The 12030-nt window shown below is 39.0% G+C and overlaps 1 protein-coding gene across 1 annotated transcript in view; it reads right to left on the bottom strand.

Moving 5' to 3' along the window:
- Positions 1-12030, bottom strand: part of Hmcn1 (hemicentin 1) — a 456088-nt gene that overhangs the window by 82954 nt on the left and 361104 nt on the right. Inside the window, exons 61-67 of the mRNA XM_057769675.1 lie at positions 11894-11975; positions 11653-11784; positions 10987-11136; positions 8432-8591; positions 2405-2529; positions 2043-2226; positions 1348-1445 (exon numbers count right to left, since the gene is read on the bottom strand). Of these exons, the coding sequence (XP_057625658.1) occupies positions 1348-1445; positions 2043-2226; positions 2405-2529; positions 8432-8591; positions 10987-11136; positions 11653-11784; positions 11894-11975 (931 nt within the window). The remainder of the gene's footprint in view (positions 1-1347; positions 1446-2042; positions 2227-2404; positions 2530-8431; positions 8592-10986; positions 11137-11652; positions 11785-11893; positions 11976-12030) is intronic.

Raw genomic sequence — 12030 nt, 5'->3', positions numbered from 1 at the left:
GTAATGATGCTCCTAGAAACAGCACATACTAAGCAGAATTCCCAGTCCCAGAAGTAAGATACCACCACAGTAATTGGTCAGGCAGGCTCCATGGCCTCGCAAACAATTAGGCTCTTGCCAGCCCCTTTGGTAGCCCACCAGAACTAGAGTATAAGATCATATTGCTACAGGCGACACAGAAAAAGCAAACTACAGATGAGATGCAAGTGTCCTCCTCACTGGCTAGCTTTTAGTGTTCTAGCAGGTATAGTGCCGGCTGCTAGGGGAGAAAGGGAAGCAGGTGGTTTACTCAGCTGTGAATCCATCCTCAAAACTGAAAAGCCAACTTGCTGGGCAAGGAGCAACCTATGCAACACTGGCATAGGGTTTACCAACCAATTGGATTAAATTTAAGAAGAAGCTCATATCTGGTATTGTATTGACTGAGGAGGTTGTAAGCTCAAATGGAGAACTTATTACCATTGTTTAATTAAATTACATCAAACTGCCTTTTAAATATCTATCACCATATCATAGACAGAAGTTACATTAACCCAAATCAAAGAAGCCTGTCCTTGCAGTGAAAAGTGATGAATTCAGAGACTCATGATTTCCCAAGCTGCTGAGAATAAATTAGAGCTCAGCACTAAAAAAGTCATTTATACAACTCCCCTTAACATCTGGGAGCACTGCACAAGAAGAGGCCTTATTTTGGTTAGCTTTGGCAACATAAAATAGTCACTTGGAAAGAGGGAAACTCAATTGAGAAAATTACCTCCATTAGATTGACCTGTGGGCATGACCGTGGGACTTTTCCTTGATTAGTGATTGCTGTAAGAAGGTCCAGCCCACTGTGTCCTGAAGTTATCCATCCAGGGAAACCTGGTGGACTTAGGCAGTGAGTATACAACTAAAGATAATAGTTGTATCATTACCTCATAATTGCACAGCCTGCTTTAGCTGAGTCAGTGGGTCACAAAACATTAGACAGGAACATGAGGAAGAGATTTTGAAGAGGTAGTGGTAGGCAGTGATGGGGTACATCAGAGGGTGGTGTATGAGGGTGGTCAGTATGTGTTATGAAAATGTGTGACATAGTAAAAAATTAATCAAAGCCTTTACATCTGACTTCATTCTGTATTAGGAGAGAATTTTGACAGACGGAATGGACCAGGACTATATACTCTGGGGATGGGGATGGTGGTGGAGAAAACACATTCTTCCCTAATAGCAAGATACTTCTCACCAATTACTTTTTAACAGTGGAGAGTTGACTTTACAAGTCTGAGAGGAAGTCAGTTTCTAATGGCATGTTGCTTAATGCTACTGAACTTGAAGCAAAGTAGGAGAATTGTTTCTGTGACGTACCGAGGACTTGAAGGCTGTAGTGCTTACTGTCTACGCCAGCTCTATTGGAAGCCACACAAGTGTACACAGCAACGTCAGACACCTGAGCTCTCACGATCCTGCAAAACAGGACTCAGAATCTCATACTCAATCCCACTCAACGAACACAAATAATTATGATTTATACACAGAGCATTCAATAAAATTTATATTGAAATTTCTTTTAGATAAAAAGCTGGTGGCCATCGTCACAAAATGGAGACACCTCAATCTGCAATGGTGTGTATAAAGGTAACTGTGCAGTAATGACAAGCCACTAAGAACCAACACAACTGACAGAGGGAAGATTTTTCAAACACACTAAAGGAGAAAAATGATAGCATGAAAGTCACATGAACATTATCAATATTCTCCTATGCTACCATGTAACCCTGTGCTTAAAATATAACTCTTAGAAATATAAACTTGATAACAGTTCACCTCTCAAGATCCGTTGTGCACACATTTACTAAAAAATGAGTGCTTAAATAAGAATACAAAGCCGTGTTGACTCTTCATTCCTCATCTTCCCTCTTCGGAACACATACTGAACCATGTGGCACAACAGTAGTAAAAGTTTAGGGAAAAGCATTTCGTAAATGTCGCGTAGGTGAGGGAAGAGTTGACAATGACCATTGCCATAAGTGCTGAGGAAATCATACACAATGTAGTCTAACCTGACAACCTGCCCTGCTGACAGCAAGCGGATGTGGGAGGAGAGGGGCAGAGGAAGGCCATTCCTCAGCCAGTTGATCTGCGGTGGAGGTGTGCCCACGGCCTTGCATTCGATATTCACTGACGTGTCCACCAGAGCCATCAGTTTCTCTGCCTCGTCTTCATTACCTCTGATTTTAGGTGGAACTATACAATGCACAGAGTGAGAGAGAAGATGTATGAGTTCAGATCAGTTGCCCTGTAAATCATTTCCGCTTCTGTTTTCCATCCCAAAAGGAAATATCAGATATTAGATTTCACCCACGGTCCGTTAATGGATTCTTAAAGCAGCAAAGTTATAACTTGGTAGCATTTTCATATTTACCATAGACATTCAAGTTAAATATTCGGTCTTCTTCTCCAGCAGGGTTAGTAGCAACACACGTATACTTCCCCATGTCAGATGTGAGAGCTCTGTAGACATTTAATGTGCTGCCCTCTGCAGTGACGCTGTAGAAAAAGTCATGACAGAAGTGCCGAGATGTTAATGTAGGGATAGGGTCTGTAAAACTCATTCAACTTTGTCGTGTCCTCTGAAAATATGTAGCATCATAACACAGTGCCTTCATCTGGAATGGAATGATTCCATCCTGTTTCACAACTGCATGGAAACAAAGAATTCAGATCCACAGGAATGGATGGTGATCTCAGAAAACTTATATTATATGGAAACCATTTTCATATCCAGCACCTCCTCTAAGAAAAAGAAAACAAAGTCAGATGAGGGACGTGACAGGCAGAGGTGCCTTTCTCTCAGCTTTAGAATGTTATATTCTTAGTGACTGATATGAGCTATCAAGTCAAATGAAAATTTGAAAATTCTGGCACAAAGACTGAAGAACACAACAAGTGAAGAAATTATAAACAAAAATAAACCGCAAATACCCTAATTATACTTTAATGAAAAAGAATAAAATAGCATAGTTTACTTAAATGGTGATGACGTTACATATATAGATGCATTTTTAATTTTTTCAAGTGGCCAAAGTGTTTCTTTTGAATTACATAAAATTAAATGATAAACATGAAAATAGATAATAAAATATATGTAAGTTAAGATTATTATTCATTTTATTCACATACCACTAATTACCAAGCACAACTTCCTACACTTTAGGAAGAAATTTAAAATATTATCTACAATGATTCTAAGAAAAGTGGTTTTTAACAGCACCTCTGACTGTGAAATTCTACTAGAGTGTACTATTAAATATCATATTTTGATACATATATTGAAAATATAACATCTGAATATGGTACTTTTCTCAAAATGTGATATTTAAAGTTCCATTATTTAAATATATTGCAAATTAAAATTGCAGGCTGCCATAGTCAAAGCTATTAAGGTGATTTTGAAAAGGTGACCTTGATAAATTGCTTTACCTAGACATCTATAGCACCATGAGACAGTGATGAAGTCAATAGCCAAGTGGAGATAACAAGAAGTAACTTTAGGAATTTAAAGTTTCAACTTCCCAGGTACAAAACTCAGGGCCTTAGGTCCCATCAAATCTGTAAGATGGCTTATATCCACTGAATGAAAAAAAACTAAACACTTGTTAATTAATAATATATGTTCACATAAAAGAAATAAAATGCCCAATATTTCTGAAAATATTATCTGGCAGCTTACCCAATCTTGTAAAGAAGCAAATACCTAAATTTTAATACAAAACAAACACAAGGAAAGTTATGCTTATATGTATTTGTTGCATGTATTCAATTCATTGACTAGAAGAATATGCTTAAACTTTTAAAATATTAGTTAAAATTATATATTTAAAGTACATTTAAACAATATTATGCCTACCCATGCATATAATTATTCTGGTATATGTGTGTAAATATGTTTGTGTTGAAATGTCTTTATGAGATTCTAGATTGTTCATCTGAAGGAATTTGCTTAAGTTGCATGAATCTTCTATTGCATTGCTATTCATCTCTTTGTAGAAAGGGAAATAAGGATAAGCTAAAGGTGGTATGTGAACAAAGCACTATAAAGACAAACTGGATTATAACGCTATTATATCTTTTCCCATTACTATCAAATTAGCCCTACATGTATGCAGTTTGATAACTTTAAGATAAAAAGCCTACAGCTAGGGTATTGATGACTCTTTTGTGGGATGCTGCTGGTTTGACTTAATAGGAAAGAATTATTTTATGACACGGACTTGTGGACATTCTAGAACTGAAAGTATATATTCTATGACAGCTTTATAACATTTTGATGAATGGGTGTCTGAGATTTTATAATACAGAATTGATGATAAGGATCCCTATCTCCCCTTTATTCTCCACCCCACCACACTCATATATACAGATATAATAAATTTTAGAGTGTTATCTGAAGAGAATTTTCATATTCAATACTCAAAAATTGTTATCTTTTCTTTTTTACATAAAATAATATTTAAGGTCAAATGACATACAAATTGTAGTGATTGGTTTTGAAAGCTTCACATAAGCTTAAATGTTAGGGGCTGCAGACCTTCAGACCCTGAACTTTCTATGACCTCTTGCCAGGCAGAGTAAACAGCTTGTTTCCCTATCCTTGCAGCTGCTCTGAGCACAAAACCCTCATCAGTTCCTGATAACAAGGAAATGGTTTCTGGTGGGCTTGCAGTAGAAAATCCCGAGAGCTAGGTGTGGCCACTAATCAAGGAGAGCACTATATAAGCCTCCCTGGAATACAATAAAATTGGCATACTTGCTTCAAGAGTGTCCCATGTCTCTGTGTGTTCTTTAATACCCAGACCCTTGCCTGATTGCGGTTCCAGGTGGTGCAGGCACCACAAGTGGAGGCCCCACTGGGATTGGGAACTAGGGACACCTCTGAGGGACACCCTCCAAAAGGCTGGCCAGCAGGTACGTAACAAAGAGAAGGTGAGGGTGAATTGTAAGAATGGGGGCAGATTCTTCCAAGTCTGTTCTTGTAGAGGAATTGCAAGTACTACTAAAAAAAAGCAGGATACCGGGATTAAAAGAAAAAAAAATGTACATAGACTTGGGAGAGAGAAGTAAGAGAGTAAAAGAGTACAGAAAAATAAGCTACATAAAGATGGAAAATATACAGAAAGTCTGGATTATGTACATAATTGTGTTTTCTTTGAATTTTTTTGTTTGTTTTTTGTTTTTCAAGACAGGGTTTCTCTGTGGTTTTGGAGCCTGTCCTGGAATTATCTCTTGTAGACCAGGCTGTTCTTGAACTCACAGAGATCCACCTGTCTCTGTCTCCCAAGTGCTGGGATTAAAGGTGTGCGCCACCACCGCCCGGCTTTTCTTTGAATTTTTTGACTGTGAAGAAGTGAAGTACAGAGAGACATTTCATTGTTTGGGCTGCTAAGCTAAACCAGCATAAAGGTATCTTGACTTCAGAATTTGGGTCTAAGGATAAGTTGCTTTGGAAAAGACGTTCTTCTTTGTTTCCACAGAAGATGAGAACCTGTAGATTGTTTCCAGACTAATGTGGTTTGATAGACCAAGACCACCTGAAAGGTCTCCATAAAAATCTCACAAAAATACTTCACCCAATAAGAAGCAGGAAGCGGTTTGGAGAGAACTATGTCTAAATTCCTAAATGATTGTCTCAATTGCCACGTTTTTCCCTATGAGGGCTGGTTGAAGAGTCTATACATACTGAAGGCTGTGGGGTTGAGGAGCAGGTTGGGGAAGCTGTTGGGATGCTGGAGAATGTCCAGGATGGAGAGTCCCTGGCATCATGCAAAGGAGATCCAAAGGGAAGGAGCTTGAGGAGACTTGGACCTCAGATAGTAGTGATTCCAAGTCATCTCTCAGGACTGCGTCTACTCTCTTGCCCCGCCCCAGGAGAAAGAATCCCTTTTACAAACAACTGCCCTTTAAGCTAGTGAGAGGGAAGTAGGAGAGTTGCAGAGACAATTGGCAGAACTTAAGTGTAGAAATATCCAGGCTTTCCCTGTTATGGAACCTGGGGATCCTCAGGTGAATAGGCAGAGGCTACATCAGCAGTTTCAGTTTACGGATGTAAGACAGCATAAAGAGGCCGTAACCACTTATGGGTCACAAGCTCCCTTTACTGCTGCATTGGTCCTACAGGGATCAAAATTTGATTCCTAGTGATTGTATGCAGCTTTGTAGGGCAGTGCTTAGTGGAGGGGATTATTTCATTTGGATGTCTGATTATCAAGAGAATTGTATGAGACACAGCAAAATGGAATGCCCCAAGTAAAATACCTTGCAGTTAAACCGGAGTCAAAATACGACTTTTCATGCAACTGTCTGTATGTCAGGGCCATTTTTCTTTCTTTTAACTAACCATACCTTGAATGATTTTACCCTTAATTGCTCTCAAGTTTCATGCCATTTAAGCAGCTGTTGGGTGAAGAAGAAGACTGCCGCTGTGGTCCAGGTTCCAGGCTTGGCAACTGTCCTAATGAATCAGCTGGGATCACCTCAGCTGTAGTGGCCGCTACTGTCACTGCTGAAGCCTCCACCATGGCAGCTGGAATTGCCATCAGCCAGAAGGCAGTTGTGGTTAGCACTGTTGATTCCCTAGCCAGACAGGTTGCCACTGCCTTAGAGACCCAACATTCCCTTAATGAGCATATTCACCAGGGCATTTTTCAACTTACCCTACAGACCACCCTTTGACAAGAGCAGTTAGGTTTCTTGTGGGACTTGCATATGGTTAGTTGTTTCCCTTTCTTCCATCATATTTGTGTCATGCCTGGGGCCCGTCAGGAACTTAGTGCTACTGTCAGCCAGTTGAATTCTTAAGGAACCATGGAACACACAATTTCTTAATTTTACTGTGTCTCTTGAGATTAATGAGGCTTGTGTTCCTCCCACTCTCATAGATTTTCTGACTAAGGGCATTCTTAACCTTATATGGAAAAGCAAAAGTCCCTGGATAGCCAAAACAGTCCTGTACAATAAAAGAACTTCTGGAGGCATTACAATCCCTGACTTCAAACTCTACTATAGAGCTACAGTACTGAAAACAGCCTGGTATTGGCATAAAAACAGACAGGAGGACCAATGGAACTGAATCAAAGACTGGATATTAATCCATACACCTTTGAACACCTGATTTTTGACAAAGAAGCAAAAAATATCAAATGGAAAAAAAGCATATTTAACAAATGGTGCTAGCATAACTGGATGCAGAAGAATGAAAATAGACCCATATCTATCACCTTGCACAAAACTAAGGGCATTCTTTATAGCCTAGGACTGCTGAAAAGCTGGTCTGGGACTGTTGCCCTAGGAACTCTCGTTGCTTGAGGGTTTTTAGTGCTCTGCCTTTATAACAGGCAGCAGCAGCAGCAGTAGCAACAACAACAACAATAGCAGTGATGTAATATCACTACTAAGAAATTAATGTTTGCTCAAGTAAGCGGGCTTCCTCCGAGTGTACTATGGGTCAACATGCTGCGAGAAGGCCAGTGAGCCAGAGATGAGTAAGACAGGAGCCTGTCACAATCAACCTAAGACAGAGGTTGCGTCCTGAGGCAAGTGTTCTTGGGGACAGGTAAGATGTGAATCTGTGCTTCTGCAACCTAAGACAAGCCTGGTCTAATTATATTGAAAAGGAGGAGCTGTTAGGGGCTGCAGACCCTCAGACTCTAAACTTTCTATGATCCCTTGCCGGCCAGAGTAAACAACTTGTTTTCCTTTGCTTGCAGCTGCTTGGAGTTCCTAATGAGTTCCTGATAAAAAGGAAGTGGTTTCTGGTGGGCTTGCAGTAGAAAATCCTGAGAGCTAAGGCGCGGCCACTAATCAAGGAGAACATTATATAAGCTTCCCTGGAATACAATAAAATTGGCATTCTTGTTTCAAGAGTAGCCCATGTCTCTGTGTGTTCTTTAATCCCCAGACCCTTGCCCAACCACAGATTCAGGTGGTGCAGGCGCCACACCTAGACATATCTAGGAAGTGGGAGCTTTAATAGAGTAATTGCCTTCATCAGATTTTCCTGTGGACATTTCTGTGGGGACATTTTCTTGATTAACGGTTGATGTGTGAAGGTCCAGTTCAGTGTTGGCAGTGCCACCTCTGGGTAGGTGGTCCTGGGTGGTATGAGAAAGCAGAATGAACAAGCCATGAGGAACAAGTCAGTAAGTAACATTCTTCTATGGTCTCCATTTCAGTGCCTGCCCCCAGCTTCTGGCCTTGGCTAGACTTCATTTTGAGATGCACTATAAGCTGTAAAATGAAACAAACTCTTCCCTCTCGAAGTTATTATTGGTGTTTATCACATCAGTCGAAAACAAACTGTAACAGCAGCAAGTATTATTCGTGTAAAATGTGAAGCATAGAGCACCGTGAAAGATCGTACAATTTATCAAGCAAAGATTTATTTTAAACATACCTGATTCTTTCTGTTTCACCATTCACTATGGGTTTTCCATCTCTAAGCCACTGAAGACGTGGGGTGGGAATGCCATCTGCATTGCAGACCAGCTCAACATTTTCTCCGAGGAGGACACTGACTTCACTTGGAACTTCAGCACCAGCAATGCTTGGGGGAACTTGAGAGAATTAAGATTTTCATTAGCAAAGTATAAGGATATAAGCGCTCATGAATGTGACAGAATACTGGAACATATCATTTCTTTTTTGTTGTTGTAACACTTGTGTGTGTGTGTGTGTGTGTGTGTGTGTGTACATGCACATAAGTTGCCTTCTGGTGTGTTCATGCATGCACAGAACATAGGGCAACCTGTGGGAGCTGATTATCTCCTTACACTCTGTGGATCTCAGGGGTTGAACTCGGGTCATTACTTTGGTGGCATGTTTACCTGCTTATCCACCTCACTGGCTCAGAACATGTCATTTCTAAATCAGAATTCTTCCAAGGTTAGTGCGGGCCTTTTATTACCTTCATAAATTATTTTTAAATAAGAAAAATAAAGGCACCAAATTACTGCAATGTTTCTGATAGTCCTGAAACTATTTAGTCATAGGAACGGGTGACAGATTGATCTTTTGCGTAATTTAATGGAATAATCCTCAGATTAAGTCTCAGATGGATTGTTTGTAATTTATGTAGTTCAGGAAATCAACCTTTAAAACATTTTGGCATAAAGGTCTCAGGTCAGGTTATATATTAATTACTTGTCTATTATCTACTTTACTATTTATTCTGAAAAATTGATGTACATATTATGCTATTAAGTCTCTAATAGTTTCTGTTCTTTTTATCTAGATATCCTTAGTGTATATTAAATATATTGATAATAATCAGAAAACCAAATTGAATTCCCAGCACCCACATGGCTGCTCACAACCACCTGTAACTCCAGTTCCAGGGGATCCAATGTCTTCTTGGCTCTGGGCACCAGGCATGCCTGTGGTGCAGACATACCCTTAGGTAAAATGATACACTGTAAGACAATTCTTTAGAGGTCAGAAAGGAATACTTTTGAGCTCCTGTTCTAGAATTACAGAGATGTTCCAGGAGCAGCTCATATTTGATCACAGGAACCCATGTGGCAAGACTTCCCTACCCCATATTCACTGCCATTATGACAGCTGGAAATAGACCAAGCTAGGCATACACATACCAGGAAATTGACACATCATGGCTACGTATCAGGATCTTTTTCATTGGAGAGTTAATTATTAACTGTTTACTAGCACAGCACTGTGTTGTCCTTCTAAATGTCATTTTAGTTAACCAGGGATATTGTAAAAATTTGGCAGAAGTTAGGGTATTAAAGAAATTGTCACTAGATACACTAATGAGACTTGTCTTAATTAACTGCTTTATTTTGTAATATCCTTAGTTTTAAGACATTATGTAAATATATTAAAACAAATTTTAGGAAAGTTTGGTCACATCATAACATCACATACTTTATGATTTATATAATTTATTATTGATGCATATGCATAAGACAGTATGCAATTTATTTCTTTTTCTTTAGTTATAAATTACATTTTGTTTACTTTCTGTATGTGTTTGTATGTATGTGGACACATGTGTGGCACAGTGCATGTGTGGAAGTCAGAGGACAGCTTGTGGGAGTTGGTTCCCTCTTTTCACTGTGTGGGTCCATAGGCTCTAACTCAGATGCTCAGACTTGATGGCCAATGTCTTTGACTTAGGCAATGACTTAGACATCCTGCCAGCCCCAATAAGATACTGCATCACTGAGTACCACTTTCCCCTTCCTGTCTCGGAAATCTCAAAGCATCAGAGGTTATTAAAGAGATCACTAATCAAACTTTTTTTGTCTATATTTTCAGGGTGTTAGCTTCAACACAGCAACAGCAGATATATTAAGATCAAGAGTATAATTCATTAGAATTTTTTTAGCAATGGTAATGAAATCAGGAAGTGAGACTTCTATGTCATTTTGAATCAAATATATCACTGAGAGGTTTACTGAAAATCAAAAAAGCAACAAGTTTTCCTTAACACTATGCCACAATTTAAAACAAGGATAAATAAATATTTACCAGGTGAATTAATTTTCCTTACTTTCAGTACAAAACTGTGCAAGACTAATCATCATTTGAAATTTAATTATTCTTTCACCTGTGATTAAGCAATAGCAAATCTCATGAATTAAATCTTACATATCTATAAAAATAAGAACAGATTAAAGTCTTAGTATGAACATAAATTATAACAAATAGAAAATAACAGTTCCATAGATTATATCAGAATAATGAAATGTTTTCATTAAAAATAAAGCAAATTTAGGTAGATAGACTAAATTCTGCTGTGTTTTCCTCCCGTATTTATGTGCTTCTCCATGAAAATAGAATCCACTGGTAAATGCATACAAAAAGGTGTCAATATTTTCAGTGACATATAGATATCATAGTCTATGACCAAGAGTCTCTTTTAATACAGACCATTTGTAGTCTAGATGGAATATGACAAAGAAAGGACAGACCACAGTGCATTTAACTTACCCTGAAGGGACAGGATATAGTTTTTCTGAGCCTTTCCCTCCATATTGGACGCAACACAGGTGTAGTTTCCACTGTCGGCACGCTGAGGTCTGGCAATTTGCAGTTTGGTTCCCCCAGACAAAATGTGAACCTCGAGGGGGTCAGAATTCTCTACAGGTAGAAATAAAGAGGGAAAAAGAAAGAAAGAACATTTAAAGCCACTCTTTTTTACAAAACAAATATACGTTCCTTAAAAGTTCTCCCTCTGTATTTTTAATGAGAATACTTTTGAAACATGAAAAATTTAAAAAGTATTCCTTTATGATGGGCCGTGCAGGTCTATAATCTCAGATATCGGAGAGGCAGAGTCAATAGTATGGAAAGTTCCAGGCTAGCCTGGGCTACTTAGCCAGCTCCTGCCTCAAAATCAAAACTCTTGGAAATGCTGGGGTACACTGCGGAGGCAGAGGCCTTGCCTTGAATGCACAAGGTCCTAGCCTCAATGTGCAGTACCCCAACAAAGCAAATGTTTAGTCAGGAATCCACTTGATAAGTTTATATTTCAGAATATTAGGCTTTCTTGAACTAACCGCAGCCATGAACACAAAATCTGAAAATCTGCTATTTTATAAATGTAGTAAATCAAGGGCAAAACGAGGCAACCACAAAAATGTTCAAGTGTGTTACCTATAGGCTTGTGGTTCTTTAACCATGTTATGGTGGGAGGGGGGATCCCAGTGGCATCACATGTCAATGTCACTGGGTTGCTGACTGTTTCCACAATGACTTCTCTTTCAGGCCCTTCAATAATGGGAGGCACTGTAAGAAGACAGAAGCAGATTGCACACCTTCATTAAGTTCATTCAAGACAAGGTCTTTCATTTGCATATCTAGGGGAAAGAGAGTTGTATTAGAGGCAAATGCTCACCATATACATTGAGGTGGAAATTTTTATCATCTCGTCCTGCTACATTTATAGCTCTACATACATACTGGCCTGTGTCAGACACCTAAAAGAAAAAGATACTATTGTATGTGCTCCATTAGGTGATAGATGACCAACCA

This window comes from Chionomys nivalis, chromosome 5 (genome assembly GCF_950005125.1).
Source record: "Chionomys nivalis chromosome 5, mChiNiv1.1, whole genome shotgun sequence".
Lineage (NCBI taxonomy): Eukaryota > Metazoa > Chordata > Mammalia > Rodentia > Cricetidae > Chionomys > Chionomys nivalis.
This window is presented reverse-complemented; position numbering and strand designations above follow the sequence as displayed.